The 21,187-nt window shown below is 36.3% G+C and overlaps 1 protein-coding gene across 2 annotated transcripts in view; it reads left to right on the plus strand.

Moving 5' to 3' along the window:
- Positions 1 to 21,187, plus strand: part of LOC124171262 (lysine-specific demethylase 9-like) — a 78,641-nt gene that overhangs the window by 45,793 nt on the left and 11,661 nt on the right. For both annotated transcript variants that reach the window (XM_046550412.1, XM_046550407.1), the window contains one exon: positions 18,828 to 18,928. In XM_046550412.1, coding sequence (XP_046406368.1) covers positions 18,877 to 18,928 — 52 coding nt within the window. In that variant the 5' untranslated portion in view covers positions 18,828 to 18,876. The remainder of the gene's footprint in view (positions 1 to 18,827; positions 18,929 to 21,187) is intronic.

Raw genomic sequence — 21,187 nt, forward strand, 5'->3', positions numbered from 1 at the left:
TTTCGTTGTCAAGTACGAAGAAATGGAACTTTCTCGGGACGTTTTTTTTATCGCCGCCCTGGATATCGCGGTATACGAGCGTCGCTCGATTATCGGGGCTTCCCTCTCGGTTTTAACGGGCGCCAGAAGGCCAAGGTCAAGGCAAGCGGAGTCTCTTTCGGCCGTGGTTACGTTCGCTGCGATGAACAGGTGCGGATACTTCCCCTCTCCTCGAAAAAGAAATCAAGCGCGTCGTTTCATCCTAATATGATACGTTATGCACTATTTCAGGGAATGATATTAATGCTTAATACATGGGTAAAACGTATTTCACCCTCCAAGGTGCGGACATTTTCTATCAGATTCACTGTAGGACTAGAATAAGAAAAATAAATAACATAAATACGTGAACGGTTCTTACTGGTACTCTACAACGTATTACCTAAAAAAAACGTGGTTTAAATATTCTTTACGAATGAAATTTATTTTTCATTATAAGTATTCTGCCTCCTGGTCATTACTTAAATCTAGACCTTCGATTACATTACTTCGTCAAATAATTCCTAGAACATATCCGAAGCTATAAAATATCAAAGAAATTTTAAATTAGTAAATAGATGTTTTGAAATTGCACGTAAATGCGGTTTTAGCTTGAGGCAAACTTTCGCCAAAAATGACAACGTCACTATGAAAACGACACCAGAACGACAACGACATAATACAGCTAGCAAATGAGAGAGAGCATCTCAAAGTGATGATGTATTTAAATTAAATATTTACTATCGGATTAAATAAAAAGTCATTAAGCGGTTTTTACCCCATTGTGGTTTTTTCTTTCTAATTATTTCCGGTGTTTAGTTTGACAATCCAAGGTAAACGTTCCTCCTGCATCAACATAGGTACCCACATTTATGCTTGTATAATCGAACTTATTTAGTTAACTCTTATACACATATATCATCATACCAATGAGCAATCGAACTTATTTAGTTAACTCTTATACACATATATCATCATACCAATGAGCCGTCTTTGTGTCATGTATCCCTCCACGGTGGATATGGTCACTACGTTTTTCTTCTCTTTGACAACTCTTGAATTTTATCTGTAAACTCCTACTTTCTAATTAATAACCATTACCGTCTATTTTTCTTAAGGGAAGTTAGATGTTTTGAATATTTATTTCCATGGATCCCATAATTTTTTATTAAAATTACGGAAAATAAGTTATGGAATAGTTTTATTATATAATATAGGTTTATTGTTGGAAGAATAGAAGAGAGAAAAAAAATTAAATATTCTGAGAAAATTTTCCGGGGAAAGCGGAAAGAGGATATGTGCCTGTGTTTCTAATAATATATTTTAAAAAGCCTCCATGTATTTCAACCTATCATTTTCGTGCTGATTAGTGTTCGAGGCTTGAGGTCATTAGCGTCATTGCACATGCTATAATGGTTTTTTACGGTGATTTTATCTATCGCATAGGCACCTTTTTGGCAGCCAAAGGACCGCTACTTTCTCCCTGTAATGGGCTCTTGGCGGTCTTTAAGGAGAATATAATTATTCGAATTTCTTGGAGAACGAGATTGATCCTCCTTTTGCGGGAAAAATATCCGACATTTTCAAGAAAATAGAAAACGCGGAAATACTGAAACGATCCCGATACTTGGTCCGCATTTTTATCCTCACTTTATATTTATCTCCAATCGCCTCTTTCGCGCCCCCAATACTATTTTTGATGTGGAGTAGATAGGCGAGTTCCATTAGCCGATAGTTACACACTCGGAAGGAGAGAAACTTAAGAGTGGGCTCTTCAATTTTTTATTTGATTCGAGTATTTTTTCTGTTTAAAGTTGAAGTCGTGTTAAATGTGGTAGCCTCTATTGACGACTTGGAATATGTGAATCGAACCCGAATACACCAAATTCTGAAGTCCACGATAATTTCATAATTGAAAAGGTCATGTATTTTATCTATAAAACATAAAATTTTAAATTATTCTTAAAATATCTCATTGCATGCGTCGGATTTGCGTTTAGATATGAATAAAATAATTTTACAAACATGCATGAATGTTTTTCAATCGAAAAAAGTTTACAGATTCAAGAGAAATTACCGCGGGAAGGTCCTAGTGTTTCCCGTGTAACATTTTCTATCCTTTTATCTGCCTCGATGAGGAAAATTGAATTAATGGTAACATCGTAATCATTGTAATTAGTACAATAAACACTGAGAAATTAGAGCGATCCATGTATCTCTTAATGATTTGAAATTTAAATTTTAATAAAATCAAATTAAAATAAAATTGAATTCTTGCAATATTTGAGAGAATGTGTATACGATTAAATATTGTTAAATTCTTTACCGATAAATTTTTACTACTCATATTCTCATTCATTTCTCAAATGGAGCGATCAAACTTCAATAACCAGATAGGCAATCGTGTGCGCTACCTAATAATGCTGTAAGTACCATCATTCAGTTCATACGTAGTGTTGGATTATTGAATTTATAATTTAAATCTCACACTGACACGTCGATACAAATGAGAGACCCCACATTATGGAGACAGGTGTTTACGAGTTTTATTTTCAGTGGAACATGGATTATCTAACGATATCGCATTTTTGTTCAGTAAAAATATTTTCCCAATAAATCATCGAAAACACCTATTAAATCACGGACTTGTCACTTATTGAGAAGTAGACACAAGACACGATATAAATCATGTACCGCTGACGAGTGTGAAATGAGCATAACGGTTGACCGATCATGATAAGCGGCTCCTCAAGTAACTTCCAACCGGAAATTGCTACTTGCTGTCTCCATTAGTGACATTAAGATTTATGGAACGGTCTGGTTGCTTAGTGCTTGGATACAGGTCGTTGGCTCCCTGGACACATGGTGACTAGGTCCGCTCAAAACCAGTTCGAGTCAGTGATTTGTACTTTATTGCTCTGCGTTATGTCACAATTTATACAAAAAAATAACTGAAATGATTTTTTTCTCCTTCCTTGCATTTGAAAATAGTATTCCCTAAGAATAAAATGCGGAATAAGTTCGTATTCATGGCGAAACTGAGTTTTTGTGGGTCTCAAATGATCATTCAAAAAATGCTAGTGACGCAAGGCAGTACTTAATATGTTCGCTCCCGGCATTACGGTTCATAGATCCCACTTATTTCGACTTCGTGTCCTTCCTCTTTCCTTAGAGATCCTCTATTGCTCAACGACATAATTTTGAATTTTGAAATACACTGTCGTGTGAGAGAAATTTTTTTACCATCTCTTTCACTGATAGGGCGCTTAAGAAGTTTCATTTTTTCTTCGTCCGACATACCACCTTTGCAACGGTTATTGTTCTGACCTTTCTGTTGACAAGGCAGTCAAGGAGAATGAAATCATTGAAAATTTTCTTTCTAAGAATTATTATTCCCACACATAAAAAAATGGTCAATTTTGTTTAATTAAGCTGAAACAGGTAATTTTTTTACGCAGACAAACGTTGACTTCATGTTAATTTAAAAAAGACTGCTCAATATAATATTTCACGAAATGGTGTTTACAATATATTTAGCACTGCATATAAAATGAGTGTGTAACCATTGGATACTTATTAATTTGGACACAATTTATGAAAGTTTTTGCGAACCATATAAAATTACTCTTCCTCGAGGCTCTTTATAATGCATAACGTAATTTTTGAAAATTATGTGTCATGATAAGCTTTCATTGGCAGCCGTAGAGCGCGAAATTAAAGGGAAATTAGACGGGACAGGCCATAGTTGGATTCCATCCGGCCGAATAATGTCAAAATTAACCAGGGTGAAAAAAATGTCTTCCGGTTGAAAAGGCTGCAGTGAACCATTCTTCGGATCGACGAACGCCGATTGATTCATCTCTATGTATGAAATGATTTGTCCGCCAGTGGTTTTGGAGTAAGTATGCCATCTACACCTTGGTTGTTAGGCGGTCGGACGAGGATGTCTACGCCAAATGAGGCTCATAATTAATCTAAAGCTTTTACCTCCATCGCCATTTTGTTTCCGTCGCCGCGGGAGACGGAAACGATCTTCTCGTTCTCATCCGACTATAGCATCAAAGAAAACTCGACGCCGCGTCATTCTGGCGGGCGATCCCCAGCTTCTTAGACAATAGTCCATCAACTCCAGATTCCAGCTCCCCAGAATCATGTTCACGAAAAATAAGTACGGTGTCCTGCAAATTTTCAATATTTTTTGGACATTTTCTACGACATTATTCTTTCAGTGTCCTAATGATCCATATTTTTTTGCTTTACTTTTGTTTGCTCTGTTTTCAAAGAATTTAGCCTTTTTAGCAGCATTCATAAAAAATGGCTTCATTAATGGAAATTGAAACTTTCGTCAATGGTCATAACTAAATTTTGTTTGTGATGGGGTATATTCTTTGATTTTGACTTAGCAGCGGTTGCTGCTAGCGAGTTGGTAGTCGTATGCCTGCACTAGTGGCACGACCATTTTAGGCTGGTGCACACTCGGCGGTATAGGGACTGTGGTATGATTTCTGGTACGTTTGCGTTCAGCCATGCACCTGTAACTGGTTCAGTTAACTTCGAGAATATTTTATTACCGTAATTTCGATACATAATACTGTCCAAATGCAATAAAGCTAAATGAATATCGCACGTGATTTTGATTCTGCCAGTTGATATTTATCTTCTTGGGTGGTACTTGGTTTGAATACTGAAAAGTTGGCTGGCATTGACTAGGCATTCGCGCCGCAGCGGATGGCACGTGATTAAGTAAACAAATAGATTAATATGGCTGTGAGGCATGGATGCCAGTGGTGGATAAATCAAGGCTGGAAGCATTGGAAAAGTGATGGCTTAGAAGAATGATGTGCACCAAATGAATAGATCGTTTGAGTAATGTGGAACTTCCTAAAAACGAGTAGGAGATAAGAGAAGTCTTTTGAAAACCTTTGGGCGAACACAGTATAGTTTGACCATGTCATGGAACACGACGGTCAAATGAAAACTGTCGTTGAAGGACAGTGAAAGGGAAGATCGGCACAGGAAGACCTCGGATAAGATACATAGAACAGGAGATAAAGGATGTAAAATTGAAGACTTAAACAAAAGACTTAAGGAAAATGAAAGAATAAACTTTGTTACGTTACACTAATATATTTGAAAAAGCTCGACCGGGGTTTCATAATATAGTTAAATCGTTAGGTGTGACTATGGAACTATGTTATGAAAATGTGCATTTTGCACGGTTACATGCACGTGCTTTTTCAAATTTATTAGTGAACGTTACAAAGTTTATTCCTTCATTTTCCGTAAGGGAAAGGTTTTACATAGTTAAGCCTGAAATCATCAATTATAAAAGACTGAAGTATTAATAGATTGGCTGATGGAGGAGGAATGAATGGAGAGCTGAGTCAAATCAATCTTCAGATTACTAACAGGCGATGATGAAATAAAGGGCATGACTATCGTCTCTGGGAATATCTCTGGGGTAATATAGTGGGGCTCTAATATTGTGTTCTCCGTATCGCTCTTAAAGATATCCATTCCCAATTGTGCAAACAACCTAATCCTAGCGCGCAGTCTCAGAGTCTCGTTTGTTTGAACAATTGAGAATGGACATCTTTAAGAGCGACACGGATATTATTATAATATTAGAGCCCCACAATATTTCTAGGTCCGACAGAATCGATAAATTAAGAGAGATATTTTGCCGAACGGATATATATGCGAATTCCTTTTTCCCACGAACCATAAAGGAATTTAACAAATGCCAGTCGTAATTTCGTTAGAGCATTTCCTTTTTATGCAAACGGCTGGCGTCCTAACAGCCACACGCCTATTAGGAGGCTTGCGGGGTAGTATGTAGATAGATGTATATGTAGATGAATATGAGCGATTAGGTGGATAAATGACATTTAACAGATAGGGTTGATGGTTTCTTTGGCGGATAACATCGGATTGGTCCATGGTGTTGGAAGACCCGGCATTTGGGTTCGTCACCCACCTTCTGCTCTGCAACGTGGCGATGGGGTGAGATGAGGAGGGAGAGAGAGATTGGGGTGGTGTGAGAGGCGAATCGGAACCAAGTCACCGTCCTGAGGATTCGAGAAAGTGTTCGAATATGAAACCATCTCGGTGGGATCCAATTGGGTTAATTTCCGTCTCTGAATTAAATCGGCCTCAACGGAGGACTACGGATAGTATCACATGCCTTCCGGGTATCATCTGCATTCATTATGTCTCGAGACATTTCCGAAATGATTTCTATGATGAATTTAGAATTCGTCCCATGGGAGCAATCTGCCATTTTGGGCAAGTATAATTAATCACCCACCGTCCATCCAAAGAATGGCTTGCTGCCACTCTCTAAAGCGGTCCATTCATGGATTGATACCTTGTTTCCGCATCGTTTGGTTATTTTGACATCAAAAGTGATCTGCTTTGACTATTCGTACCATTTTATTCTTCAAAATTTAGCCTTCCCATTATTAGTCTCATTTTAAATCAATTTCATTTTTCAATTATTGGATTGAGTGTATCTCATTCCTCCATTCTCTGGTGCCCTTCGTCAACATTTTTATGTGGCTCTCTTTGTATATATTTCCAATGGCACTGCCCTCTCCTCCTCTGGCATTGAATCCGAAGATTAGTTGGCAAAACCTCCTTAGCCTGGATCTGTCACTGACTATTACTAGGTAATATATGGTACATTGTGTAATCTTCCATAATCAAACTATTCCAACGCCTCTGATATTACTTTATCCATTTTCATCATCGTCCAAGTTCCGCTGCTACACAATAGAAGGCTGAAGGAAGATATTTAATAACTTAATTTTACATGCAATTATCTTATCATTGGTACCTTAATGAGATGGTGATTAATTCCCTCTCGCCCGGTTGTACCGCATGTTTTTTTGTATCGGCAATAAAAACTAACGTTATCACTTACAAAGTCTTAGGATAGATAGAAGAGACCTTTGGAAATATTTTCCTGTGTTATAATGACAATGCATTTGAGAATTTACAGAAGTTAATTTTCCTAATCAGAAACAGATTCATATCAAAAAGGGCCTGCTTTATACAGCCAAAATATGTTGAAATTATAGTATAAATTCTAAACGAAGTATACGTTGCGAAAAACAACTTGCCGAGCAGGAGTGATGCGTACTCTGAAGGTTGAATTCGGTAGCGGAGTCAGCCACGTAATCAAAGGAGTGTGCCATATATCGTGAATATAAAGCTCACCTAATGTAGTGGCCGGGGTAGTTTGCTAGACATGGTCATATTATGGGTATAGGGAAGTTACTCATTGGTAAAAGACCTATTATCTTCAAATATGAAATTTTACGTACTTAAGCTCAACTTATTGTCGTTATCTCTTTCCTAAGTTATTCTATTAAAACATCTCTGAACAATACCCCAGATCTTTTTCTGCCATTTTGTTGTGCAATTATGACTATGGAGTTCCAGTTATTTGATTCCGTCCATTACGCTGTCATGGCGGAATCTCAATAGTTACCTGTCGAGGTTTATTCGCATTTCAAGGGAAGAAAGGAAGCTGAATGTCTCATTAAGAAATAGATATGAGTATTTTTCGTTTTCAAAAGATTCAGTTGAGTAGGCTTGAACTTAGGTGCAATATTATTGTTCCTTTTGCAAGCAAAAAGAAGCTCAGTGATAGACTTCTTCTACCATAGTTTCTTTTCCTTCGTTCTCGAACTACAATTTCACGATGGTGACTTTAATGAGCGTTATTTCCGTCCCACATAGTGAGTTTAGTGTCCTTTCACCAGTCGGTAATGTGGAATCACTGACGCTCGACTCGTCAAACTACGAGATAGCGCTACCATTACACATCATCGGAGTGTAAAAAATGAAAGGAAAAAAAGACTTTGAAGGCAATTCATTCACATAAAAGCCTAAAGTGAAAGTTTTACGGGATGCAATCACAACTGACAAATGTTAAAAACTGTAAGTGACTGGTGCGATGCCTGCAAACATTCATGGTATGTTTTGTCTGCTGGAAGGATCTAGTATAACCATGTTAAATGGCTTTCATTAAAAATTTAGGATATTCATTAATTTTCATCGATTTTAGAAATATTGGAGGCCTTTTCAGACCATTTCCCTCCGCCCTTAATGTCAGACTCTAAATTATTGGGTAGAATTCAACAATTCGTAGTTGCAATTGATTTTTTCGGTAGCTTCATATTCAATAATTAACTGTTTTTGCTAATTATATACATTGTTTGCTAACAATTTTCAATACAAATTTCATAGAATTCAAGATCACAGTAATTACTATTGAATTACTAAAAAAAGACTCGTATGTCCTAGGATGGAACGATTGTTCCTAAAATCTAAAGCAATTGGATGTAATGAAATCATTACGAGCTCACTGAAAAGTGAAGAATGATCGTAAGCTTTCCCGGCGTATAGAATTGTCGGAGGTTACACGGGATTTCCACCGGGTCAGATTCTCCAACTCCATCTCGACCGACGTTTCGATGGGCGAGTTGTCCATCGTCTTCATGCCCTGAACTCCATTGAAAATAATATTTTGTGATAATTTTGTTTGAATATCAAATATTTATTCTAATAATACTGAAGCTTTCTAACTGCGGAAAAAATGTGTAGCCAATATCATTGTATTACAATTTTTCGATTTATATGCTGGTATTTTCAAATGACAGTAATATTTGCGCGGATTCTTCACTCGTATTTTGATGTTACACTCCTGGTATACCGAGAAAATCAATCGATCAAGATGAAAAAAACATAACATTGTGATCTGATAATATTTTAATGTGTACCATATGCACTGAATATCAGAGTCTATACAACATAAATTCTTGTAAAATAGCCTGCCAAAAAATGATTACTGTTGTATGAAATTCCATTCGGCATTTTTTGGAGAGCATTGCATAAAAAGTACCCGGCAATCTCAAGCAAAAGATATTTCTTATTGGAATATATTCGCACAGAGGCTCTGAAAGGAATCAAATATGTAGAAAAATTACATATGAATAACTTTTTATTCTCCGCCGTATTTATTTATTACTTTACTATCTACCATTACTTTCTATCAATTATTCATCTACTTTCGTCGATTCGTATGTGTAAATATGGTTTCAACTGATCTTCCTTCATGATTTCAAATATTTCCAAACCTCACAATAGAGCAATTCAAGATTCAAGTGAGCAAATGGCACTTACCAGTTCCAACAGACTTTAATGCACAAATAATTTTATGTTTTCGATGTTTGGAGTGCGATATGATCATGAATTTCAGTTAAAAAAATATATAATATAGGTTTTTTTTCCTCTCACATTCAAGGTCAAGTTCGCTTCGTTTTCTTTCGAACCAGTTGAAAGAACGGCAAACCTGAGATTCGCCCGAAATCGACCCACTGCCAGCTTTCTCCTCCGTCTTCTCGAAACCTTGGGAAGGGCGGATGGCTTGTTTGATTTTGATTGACCTTTACTTCCTGCGTCACTTTTTCACTTGTCTAACGCGATCACGACTTCCGGTGTTGCTGATCCCGATACCATCTCAAAATTTCCCAGATCTTAATCCACTAAGATTATCGTCTCATAGTTCAACTGAATTAAAAAAACGTACCTTTAGGTGATAATACAAGAAAGAAAATATAATCGTTTCTTAATCAAAAGGAATATCGCGTCAAAAGAAATTTTGGAATTCAATTTGAAACATGGCCGCACAAAGGCATGGACTCATTGATATAAATGGAAGGAGGTAATGTATGCACAGTTACATTTCACAGTATCGAACTGTGTTGATATATGACGTCAATAGCAATGTAATTGTTACATAGCTTAAGATTTAAATTTTAATCACTTTTTATCATTGAAAATTGGCCAAGGAAATAAGTGGGCTTCTATTTTAAATTGATGTTTAGAACTAATTATATCCTCTTGTAATCCTATTTTTTCTTTGACTTAAAATTCAATGGAAAAATTTGTTTCGTGGTTTCATTTTTTGAATAGAGGTTTATTTTTTACGATTTGACATGGAATATCTGTTCGTCGTGTCCTTAGAGATGAAGGATAACATTGTGATCTGATAATATTTTAATGTGTACCATATGCACTGAATATCAGAGTCTATACAACATAAATTCTTGTAAAATAGCCTGCCAAAAAATGATTACTGTTGTATGAAATTCCATTCGGCATTTTTTGGAGAGCATTGCATAAAAAGTACCCGGCAATCTCAAGCAAAAGATATTTCTTATTGGAATATATTCGCACAGAGGCTCTGAAAGGAATAGAAAATGAAAATAGCTATCAAGAATTTTAATCTAGTAATGTTATTAGGCATAAACGGAAGTAATATTATTTTTGGTTTCACTCACCAGTTCAGCGACGTGCCACTCAAAGATTTTATTCCTATAGTACTTCCACAATTGCGCCCTTTTGTTGGTAACTATGTGATAACTTAGCGTTGGTCAAACACAGAGCGAATGCCTCATTCAATGAGTGTAAATATATCTACAATCAAACAAGAAAATATACAAGCAGTAATGATTGGTTTTATTTTGAGTAGCTTACGAATAGACTGTTTTAAGGTGGTAGCTTTTCACTAAACTATAACCAAGGGTCATTTAAGCTCACATTTTTTGTTTCTAAAGACCACGATAAAGGTCGATGATTACCCGAAGTCAGCTCTCTGCAGACTGCATAATCCGACGGAAAAGATTTCCTTGTAACTAGATAATAGGTACAAAGTGCACCACAAAGAATTGATGAGTCCGTTTTAATATATTTGCCCCTTCCTCTCCTAATTACGGTTGCAATTCTTTACGTTGATTCGCCTAGTGAATGTTTCATCGATGGATGGTCTCTCTCATTGAGGCCATTGCTTGTGTTTGTACGAATGGCTGACATACATAGCTCGCATTCCAATTTTCGGGTTGGATTTGGATTCATCCGTTGCTCACGAGAGCAGATGGCTATACTCGTCAAGCCACGAGCTTTCTGCATACTCATACTTTTCAGTCTTTCCCCTCTTGCTCTCCTTTCGGCATAAACATGTGGCGTTGGATATTCCCGTCTGCCACCTCGGGAGGGAGTCTGCTGGTGAACAGAAGTTCAACGATGCGTTTTCCATCCTTTAAAATACAACGAAAGGCGAATACCGGTTCACGATTTTAATTGTAACTCACCGCACTCACTGATATGTCACCCAAATTAACTAGTTTAATGCTTTACCATCAATATTTCCAATGTATTGAACTAATGGTAGGCTTATGGAGAGGAGCGTGGTTCCCCAAATGGTAGATCCATTATTCGAACTGTCCTGAGTTCGTAATCCGGGTGAAACTTTTGAAAACTCCCGAAAACTATGTTCCTAGTGCGAAATGGCACATAGAAAGGAATTAGCCACCATATCCTAAAAAAATTAAATTTACTCGCCTGTTGCTTAGTATAGGGTGATATCTATCCTCACTTATAGCCACACTAACATTCTTGTTGCATAAGTGATTTAGTAAGTGCCAGAATCCATGAATTCCGACACGGCATAAGTCCATGTGGCAGGAATTTGGAGTTAATATTGAACAGTTATTAAATATATTCTTGGGGTTTGTATAGTTGCCACTTCGAATGTTTTTTTATGCGAATGGATATATTTCAACATGAACATGGGGAACATTTGAAGAGTGAATTCGACAGTTTTAGATGTACAGAAAAAGTTGTTTGTTTCAAAATTTTGATGACTTTGAGGCTTTGAAATTCATTCAATTTACATAATAGTCTGTTGACGTATAGTCGAAAGAAACCGACCAATGGAAATATGTTAACGGAGTCATGGTGTTATGGGCGAGTATTTTACCTTTAGATATGTCTCACATTGTAGGTGGACTTCACGCGATTCATCCTGCGTTTTGCAAACAGTTATTTCTGTTCCTTGGTGCCTCTTCCTGGTAGCGTTGACCAAAATTTCTACTCAATTATTTCCGCCTGCTGCAGTGTGGTTCTTGTATAAGGATAATTCTTGAATGCACCGCAAAAGTAATTTCTGATAGTTCCAGGAAATGAGACGGGGGGCTCTGAAGCATGTCTCGTTTGCTGCTCAGGACACGTCGCCCGCCTCCAAATCTCACTTTACCGTTTACGTGGGCAATTAATGAGTGAGAGATCCGCTAAGCGTCCAACCTGATGCAATAATACGGTAGATAGTTTTATACTATCCTCAAAAATAACATAATTCACTCTGGATGAAAATTTTCTAAGTATTTGGAATATTTAGGCCGTTAATATAAAGGCTCTTATGAGTAATATTATTAGTTTTTTTGCGAAATTCCTCTTGGCCTTAATCCAACAGAAACGTTCTTTACAGGTTATTTCTCGAATACGATTTATTTCTCTTACCAGTAGTTGCAGAAGGAGGGTAACCAAAATCAACAAATCATTTGGTCAACGCGTGGTTAACAAAAGACATAATACTCAAATAACACTTTCATCAATTTTGGTGTCTAAAAATACCTAATATATACATTCGAAACCAAAATAAAAATTATAATAAAACTCAAATAAAAACTAGTAATAAATAATACACTCACACTTCTAAAAAATAGTTTAGGGAAGCACGTTCCGTCACTGCTAATTTTGCTATGACGTCACTGACTAGACGGATGGGAAAACGAGATGATAGAGAGACCAGTGAGGAAGAAATATGCGTTTTAAAAAAAATGGGACTGGAAATAATTTGCTGCAATGCGTTGGAATATTTTATGTAAATATAAACTTAAGTACAAAACTATCAACTCTCCATTTTTTATTTTTAGTTGTATTCCAAGTTTCATAAAAGCATTCAAAAAAATTTAAATCTGTGACATGCGGATGCCAATTCATTTTATACACTAGATTTAGTTATCCTTTATTTTCAATTTAGCGTACCAAAAAGATATTGATAAACATTTTGGCCGTGAATGAATAGAAGATCCACTACGCGTCATTCCTGATACAACAATACAGTCGAGAAATTTATACTACACTAATATATAGCATTAATCACCCTGGACGAAAATTTAGAAGTACTCGGAATATGTAGACCGTCGCGGCGTTAAAACAGATTAAAAAACAAGGTAGTTCAACTTAGAAATAACTCGAAACACGACTGGCCCAAAGTAGTTGCCCTCTTTCACAAATAATGAAGCTTAGCATTCTAGATACTGAGCTTTTACTGAGCGAAAATTACGTAGCTAGAACCCGGATCCTGGTCAAGGCAAACAAGTTTATTCACGTGGAGTTTTCGTATTTAAGGTGCACTGTGCTGTGAGTTAATTAATTTGTATCGTTTACTAACAACCGATTAGCCTACAGTTTTCATTTAAAAGAAACTTGCATTTGTTGTTCTCTGGGCTCCGTTAATGCTGAAGAGGGGATATGAATCACCATATTTATTTCAAAGGAGTCGAGGAACTCAAAGCCGCCTTTGGTACGTTTGTGGCCGAGTCAGCATCGTGATTAAGTCAATGTTGCAATGATTAATTCATTTCGATTTATCATTTAGGTATCTAGTGACTTACTCACGAGGTCATCCATGATTATCACCCCAGGGATTGAATTAAAAAATGCAAAAAAACATTCAAATTAGAGGCTATACTTTCAAATTAATAACTATGCTTTGTTACAGATTCCTCGGAGATTCAATAAAAAAATACAAAAAAATCATTCAAATTAGAGGCTATACTTTCAATTTAATAAATAAATTTGTTGGAGATACCTAGCGACAAAAGTTCATGACATGGATGTCTTCATAAGAGAAGAAAGTCCTTGATTAATCTCTTCGAAAATATTGCGGCGGACCTCGGACGTTGTCACAATCACATTCAGTTTAATAGCGATCTCGGCACGTCCAACGCCTGGGTGTTGCTGTCTTCTCTGAGGAAAAAAAAACTTCATTCTTTTTTGCTTCCCTACCTTCTTCTTCTTCTTCGCCTGTTGGTCGCTTCGCCCCGCATACCATGGCGGCCAACATGGCGCCGGAGCGCATTACGATTTCCGTCAATCGTCACGTGCTTCCCCGCTCTAATTCGCCACTCGGCCACAGACAGTTTAGAGCATGAATGTGTGTGTGTGTGTGATCGCGAGAATGTATCCTTAAACCGCAAGTTTCCTCGCTCATTCAATGCTCCACACTTGAAACTGGCCGGTGCGTTTCCAGGCCAATATCCGAGTGTCTCGGCTTAATAAGCGAAGGAAATGGGATGGGAGGTAAGGCTCTGGTTCACTGAGACTTCGAAGAAACACAAGTCTTTAATGATTTGCCATTAAATCATCCGCGGAGCTGGTATATCGTGACCCCATGTGCGACTTTATAGAGACATGATCGATGGACGTTTGTTCTCTTTTGCTTCGGGAGTCGTAAAATGTTTTTCCGAAGGCTGTTCTTCTGGCTTCCGCTTTATATTTTATCGTATTTGTTTTATCGGTTTTTCATTATATTAACAGGAAACGTTGATAATCGCATAAGCAAACGAAGTAGCTGATGATTGACATTGCGATGTTTTCCTCGTCGGACAGTAATGGAGATGAATTAGTTCCAATCGAGAAATGAGATTGTATCCATAGTCATCATTGCGCGTTTTAATAAATGACGAATAAATAAGCGGAAAATTAGTCTCTGAATATAGTTCCAATTATTATCCTTAAATATTAATGAGCCATTAGAATTTTCTACTTCATTCAATTCCTTTCCGTTTGGGTACCCCATTCACAGTTTGTTTACGATGTCAGCGTTTGAAGTTTGATCTTAATATTTTTCTTTGTAAGCTGACGAATGAACTGCATCAACCTCAGCTCTAAGATTTTTTTCTGTTTAACTTCACTGTTTTTATTTATTGGAGTTACTAAACACAAACCGGGAAATAGCAAAAAAAAACCTTTATCAGATATTTGTGATTCAATTTACAAAAAACGTCAAAACTATAGAATTTATTGACCATTTTTTTAACTTTTATTTTGAGGGTCTGATTTCTTAAACATATATTGATTTTTAATGCTGAAATACCGTACATTTCTTAATGCTAATATTTAGCTGGAATGGATCCCATTATGTTATGAATTATAAGAGGGCATGGAGATATCAAATTTTATATTCTGAAACATATTCTGTTTTCAAGGCTGAAAAATCTAGTACAAATGGTTTTTTATCCGAAGCCAAATGCGTACAATCATATACTTTGCTAACGATAGCTCACTGCCTTCACCTTCCGTCATCATTGTAGAGTAATTTCCGCTACTACAGTCAAATTTAATTTCAATATCTATTTAATGCCTCGATTTTCAGTTTCAGTTTTAAAATTTGTTACAACCGTGAAATTTAAACTCGTATTATAAAAAAGTACCGAACCAAGCTAAGTTGGTTAATAGGCAATGAAATGTTCCTCTAATTTACTAGTTTGTGTACTCTATATGAGTAGGAACTACATCTAGTGTATAGGCGACTATTTTTTTAAAGTTCTATCTGTAATTTTGCGAATTTTAGATTCAATGGTTTGAATTCATTTCATGTGCTATGAATTATTTATGTTACATGAACAATGCAAATCAATTAAATACACTATCATATAAGCGTAGTATCCACCTAATATCTCACCAAATGTAACCGTATGCTGTAGATAAATCGATTTCTTTTTCATGATCTCAATTGTATAATAATTAAAAACGTCTTGCAGTATAGGTCTGGAAATGAAATGCAAAAAATATTTTTTCTTCTTTTTATTTGATCACCATTTAATTATTTTTATATTTTATAGTTGTAAAATCATTGCAAAAATCCTCCATGTCTTGATGTATTAATTCATTACAACCATTATTCATTTGCCTGAAGGAGATATAGGAAACTTATCGAAACGTCGGCAAACATTTTTGCATTCCATTCCCAGACCTACAGTACAAGACGCTATTCATTATCATATGCTTTAGTTCATCAACTAGTGCAGAAAAAACGGCATAATCAGTTGGTTTATATTTTTTCTATGCTTAATTTTTTCCGCTCTTATTCAAATTGCTTTGGAAGTAAATTTGTAGAAAGAATTGAAGAGCATGAATAACTTCTTATTAATCACTAATAGTAACACACTCACTCGAAATAGAGAAAAAGTTCTCCAATTTAGAAATTTCAGCGGCCATAAGCTCTCTCTCAGCCCATATTTTTTCAGCCTCCACCTAGACCGCTATAATGTCTTCTTCATGGGTCTAAGAAGATAACGAGTTGGTGGAAAGAGAAGGGGAGATTGGGGGGAGGGGGAGAACGGGCGCCCATCTTAAGCATTAAACCTTCTAGAAAGATGTTTCCACTCTAATAATCACATTCTGCCACTAATGCGTACGAGCCTTAAACACAATGCTGTTTATGAACTGATTGAGGGAAATGTAGTTTTCAACAGATGGTACATTGACGGGAAGTAATCGTTGATGGATACTTGAACTCGGCTGCGCGTGAACATGTGAGTCATTTAAAATTGCGGTCTAAATAAAAAAAACTTCTGATGCTTCAGGGATGAATGGCGTGAGTTGAACGAAGAAAATGCTTCGCAGGCACCATAGCAGACGAATTTATTCGCGTCTGTCTGTGATGGAAAAATTAATAAACCACATTTAGAAATAATCTTCTGGAAAAAGCAGTTGTAGAAAAGTGCGGAAAAATATAAGCAAAAGTAAAGATTGAATTCATGAAGGAGAAAATAAGGAATTTTGAAATGGGGTGATTGAGTTGTTGGCAAGGTTGTATGAAAAAACTCCAAATAGCCTTAATATTCGGATTGACCCCAGCCAATGCCGATAAAAATGTTATTGGGCAGTCGAAAATTTTTCTAAGTGAGGTTGAATCCCAAAGGCAGGCCTAATCTTCACAGTTAAGGCTCCGTTCAAATGAGTCACTTATAAATTAAGAATCATTAAAAGACTTTGAGCTTTTTCGGGAAGAAAAGATGAAAGGCACTTGTCTCCATCTGAATCGAATACTTCGATGAACTTGTGCACCAATATTCCGATTTAATTATTACTAGATTATTCGTAGTTAAATAAAGAAAGCAATCCGAGAGTTATTCCGAGATTCATCTGTTCTATGTCAGGAACTAATCAGACATTAAAGCATGTCTTCTCCATAGAAAAATCAGGCTTCTCTTCAGAGTACAATCATAATAATTGGTTTCTTTTGATGGGAGCATCAACTCTAGCTTCTAAAGCGGTAAAGGTAATAATATACGAGGCTTTCACCAAATTTGAAATGCCTTGAATTTCTCGTCTTACAAATAGAATGTAATGCTTCCTTCATCGTTGTCCACAGAGGCGCCGAATCCATGGGGCTGAAGGGGCTCGAGCCCCCTAAAAAATTCGTTATGGGGAGGTGAGAAAAAAATGTATCAGGCTTGTAGACTTTCCCCGGAATGTCCAGTTATCGAGAGTCGAGTTTTCAGGGTTCCCATGTTGATCATATGACTCATCTTAAATCCTTTAAAAAAACTTTGAAACTCACTATTTATAAACTTTTCCGGAGCACGACCTCCGGTAAGGGCCCCCCCAATTTTTTCTATAAGTCGGAACTCCTGGTTGTCCACAACTGATGACACGCATGGAAATTTACCAGAAAATATCCTGGTTCCTCATCTCTTTCAGATAATGTAACGAGACGGTAATAATTTAGGTGAAATTATGCCTGCAAATCACACTTTTAATCTTTCGTGCCGTGATCCCTCGCATACAATTCAAAACATAATGTTTTCCAAGTAAAAGGAAACGATGAAATTACTATTGTTTGTTGTATTCCGTTGTTCTTTTGATTTTATCATTCCTTTCATTATTCACATCCTCTAACAAATGCTATGTAGTTAGATTATCATAAGTTCAACTCCCTGTTTCATTCAAGATAGATTTCAATGAATTACCATCGGGAAGTTTTGGAAAAAAGGATCGTCAGGTCATTCCGTACATTGATAATTTTAACTATGGCTTCACATAATTTACTTAAGTCATTTAGAGTAGTTCATTTATCTCCCCAAGTTTATATAGGAAGAAATACCATCTCCGAGGTTTTAGCAGTGCATCGAGCCGGAAACTACCTTCCGTAACCACTATTATATTTCATGGAATACATTTGGAAATAAAATATTACTTATCTCGTTAAAGTGATCCAGTAACCAAAGGCGTAATACAATTTATGAGTAAAAGGAAGGACTCAAATTGTCTTTATTTTAGATGATAATCTACGGGGAGTATTATCAGTTCTAGTTCCATCATCTGGTATTAAATTCGATTCTGATACACTTTCCTTGTTTCTACTAATTCTTTCTATGCCACGAAGAAGAGGAAAATGTTGCCTGGAATCAGATAATTATGATGCTATAATTTAGACGTGTACCCAATGTACGGCGATTTTCTCCGTGGTTTTGGTTTTATGATTCATTTTCTCACGCCATGCGTTCATAGCTCATGTGTTCTCAGCGTATTAATGTACACCGTTAAAGGAAATGTTGACATCGATTCTTATTCTTAAAAAAAATCACTTTTCAAATTTCGTATTTATGTTTTATTATCAGCAATATAAGCTTGATAAAGGCAAAAAGTAGTCCAACTGGCACTTACACACCAATGAATACTGGAAATGTATCTACTATTGAAGAATTCAAGGTGATAATTTTTCTTTTCATGATCAGAGAGAGTAAAGTTAAAACGTGAAGAAAGGAATTTAGTTCTTCAACCGCCTTTCCTCACAATTGAAACCCCTCGCTAAAATATGCCCCAAACGTGAAGTTCTACCATTGAAAAAAAAACTTATTTTTTCCTGTTCATCTTCTTGTCCGCAGGTCAACCGAGTGGAGAATTCAGAGGGTCCGAGGACAACGGATCGGCAAAATGTTCGCGCTGGGGCCGAGCGGGGCCGTGGTCTTCGCCACCCTCCTAATCGGTGAGTTACCCACTTGGCCTGGCTCTTTCAGGCATCTGACGTTCATGACAATGGTGGTCGTTATAATGATGCATATTTACCATCTATTGACGGAAATTTTAGTAATATTAATTTCCTCCATGATTTTAGACGCATTTACGGTGTGTCTTTTAAAAATACCGGCATTACTAAGGAAGCAAGGATTTGTGTTCGCTTAAATTAAAAAAAAAATCATAATTTAATACCAATATTACCGTTAGAACATGGATTTTACGTGTTACGTCATCTTTGCCAACATTGATCCCAAACCAAAAGCCTTACCAAATTCATAAAAGATCAAAATGCGAGTTTCAATTGTTCATCCAAGTTTCAATATCTTGCTGAAATAACGTTAAATTATTACTTTTAAAAATTTCACTTATTTTATTGGTACCATTTTAATACCTAATTCAGTGATTTGAATCTAGTCAAAAATGTGACACGTAGATTACACTTTTCCAGCCCTAAAATTTTTATTCCATTTTTTATGGAATGCACATGACTTTATTGCAACATTGGCCTCGATTTTTCTTGATTATTTAAATTTCATGCCCTGGGCATAGTATTTCCTATTAAATTTCAAGAGTGACTATACTATTTCAGGTAATAAATAATGATTCATTTGAAAGTCAATGTTATATTTAACAGCTCATATAAATTCATTTAAATTCTCCAAATTAATGTATCAATGGTGAAATGTTTGTTGCCTGAAGTTAGGCAAAATATTTGAGGCAACACCTTTTGCAGGTCAGAAATAAATGTCACCAATATTTTATTCTCGATTGCATTAAATAAATTCGTAGATATAATCTAAATAAATTTTATTGGTTCCCTTTTTTGAGCTGAAAAGATGGGGGAAAGCACAAAGAATGACTTGGTAAGACGGAAATAGTGTAAGGAATACATTTCAATTTTTCAATGCATGTCAGGTTAATGAGATTATTTAGAGCATAGACTGACACTATACAATACCAAAGCAAAACAAGATGCTTTGTCTCGTTGCTATCAAAGATTCCCTCGTCTTTGCAGATTGCCTAAGTCAGAAAAAAATTCTCTCGTAGGGATTCATTTGGAGTGGGTACAGTTGAGGACGTATAGCCCAAACATTTCGGTGGGCTGGAACTCTTCCACCCTGTTCGCTACTGCCTTGCAAAATGTCAATTTGATATAGGATAAATATGAGATACCATTTCATCTATTTTTCAATTTATTGCTGAACTTTCTTTATAATATTACTTTTAAAATAGTTACTTTTTGTGCGGGTACCATGTTCTAACACCTTGTGCGGAGATTTTAATCTGTTACTGTTGGCAAAACGTTAAGTGGTATTCTCAAGTTTTTATTCGCAGACTATCCATGAACGTCCTCCGTAAGATCTGCGCTCGATTTCTGACCGCGAGAAAAAGTATTACACTGCATGACCAATCTATTGTTTTTCTATGAGTGAAACGCCTTTCTATTTATAAATTCTCCCATCGAATATCTTGTCAATACACAGACGTGTTTTGCGGCTAAGATGCTCTGGAATTATGGGTCAAATTTTTATCTTCCATCAAAAAGAAGCTATAAATAGTTTACTTTTTACGATCAAAAAAATACTCATCCGTCCTCATGCTCCATTTCACTCGCGGTTTTTGAGCTTATGCCTACTATTTTCAACTCGCGGCGAGTTCTTGGAAACCGCAAGCACGAGGAAGGTGTCGTGGCCGAGATACGACCGCCAACGACTTCCCTGTTGTTTCTCTCTTGTGGGTTACTTTCCCGAAACTATGGAAGTGTGAACCGTGTTTTGTTTTCGATTCCGGAAGTATAGAGAAGGAATAAGTGTATGAGAGGTATTACATTAGTAGCAGTCGAAGTATTGTTTCTTTATAACCAAACACCCGAGTTTGAATCACATTCTCCCAATTCTTCACCTAACAAATAATGACTCTACTATCTATGAAAGAACTCCTTGTCTTCCGCTAGAATAAATATCATCGAGCACCTTATCTTTCAACTGATTCATTGAATAAATGAAATATTTACACCAATAACAAGGTCATGCAATGTTTCGCTAACAAATACTCATAAAATACTAAAATCTTCTACTTAGAAGTAATCTGTCCGGTAGTAAGATTTTTGAACTTGCTTCTATTGTTTTGATTATGAACGCATTCACAAGTTTTTGAAAACATTTAGGTAAGTCATAAAATTTCAGTCTGAATAGCTTCAGCACAATTCGCTCAAAACATTATAGAC

This window comes from Ischnura elegans, chromosome 1, assembly GCF_921293095.1.
Source record: "Ischnura elegans chromosome 1, ioIscEleg1.1, whole genome shotgun sequence".
Taxonomy (NCBI): domain Eukaryota; kingdom Metazoa; phylum Arthropoda; class Insecta; order Odonata; family Coenagrionidae; genus Ischnura; species Ischnura elegans.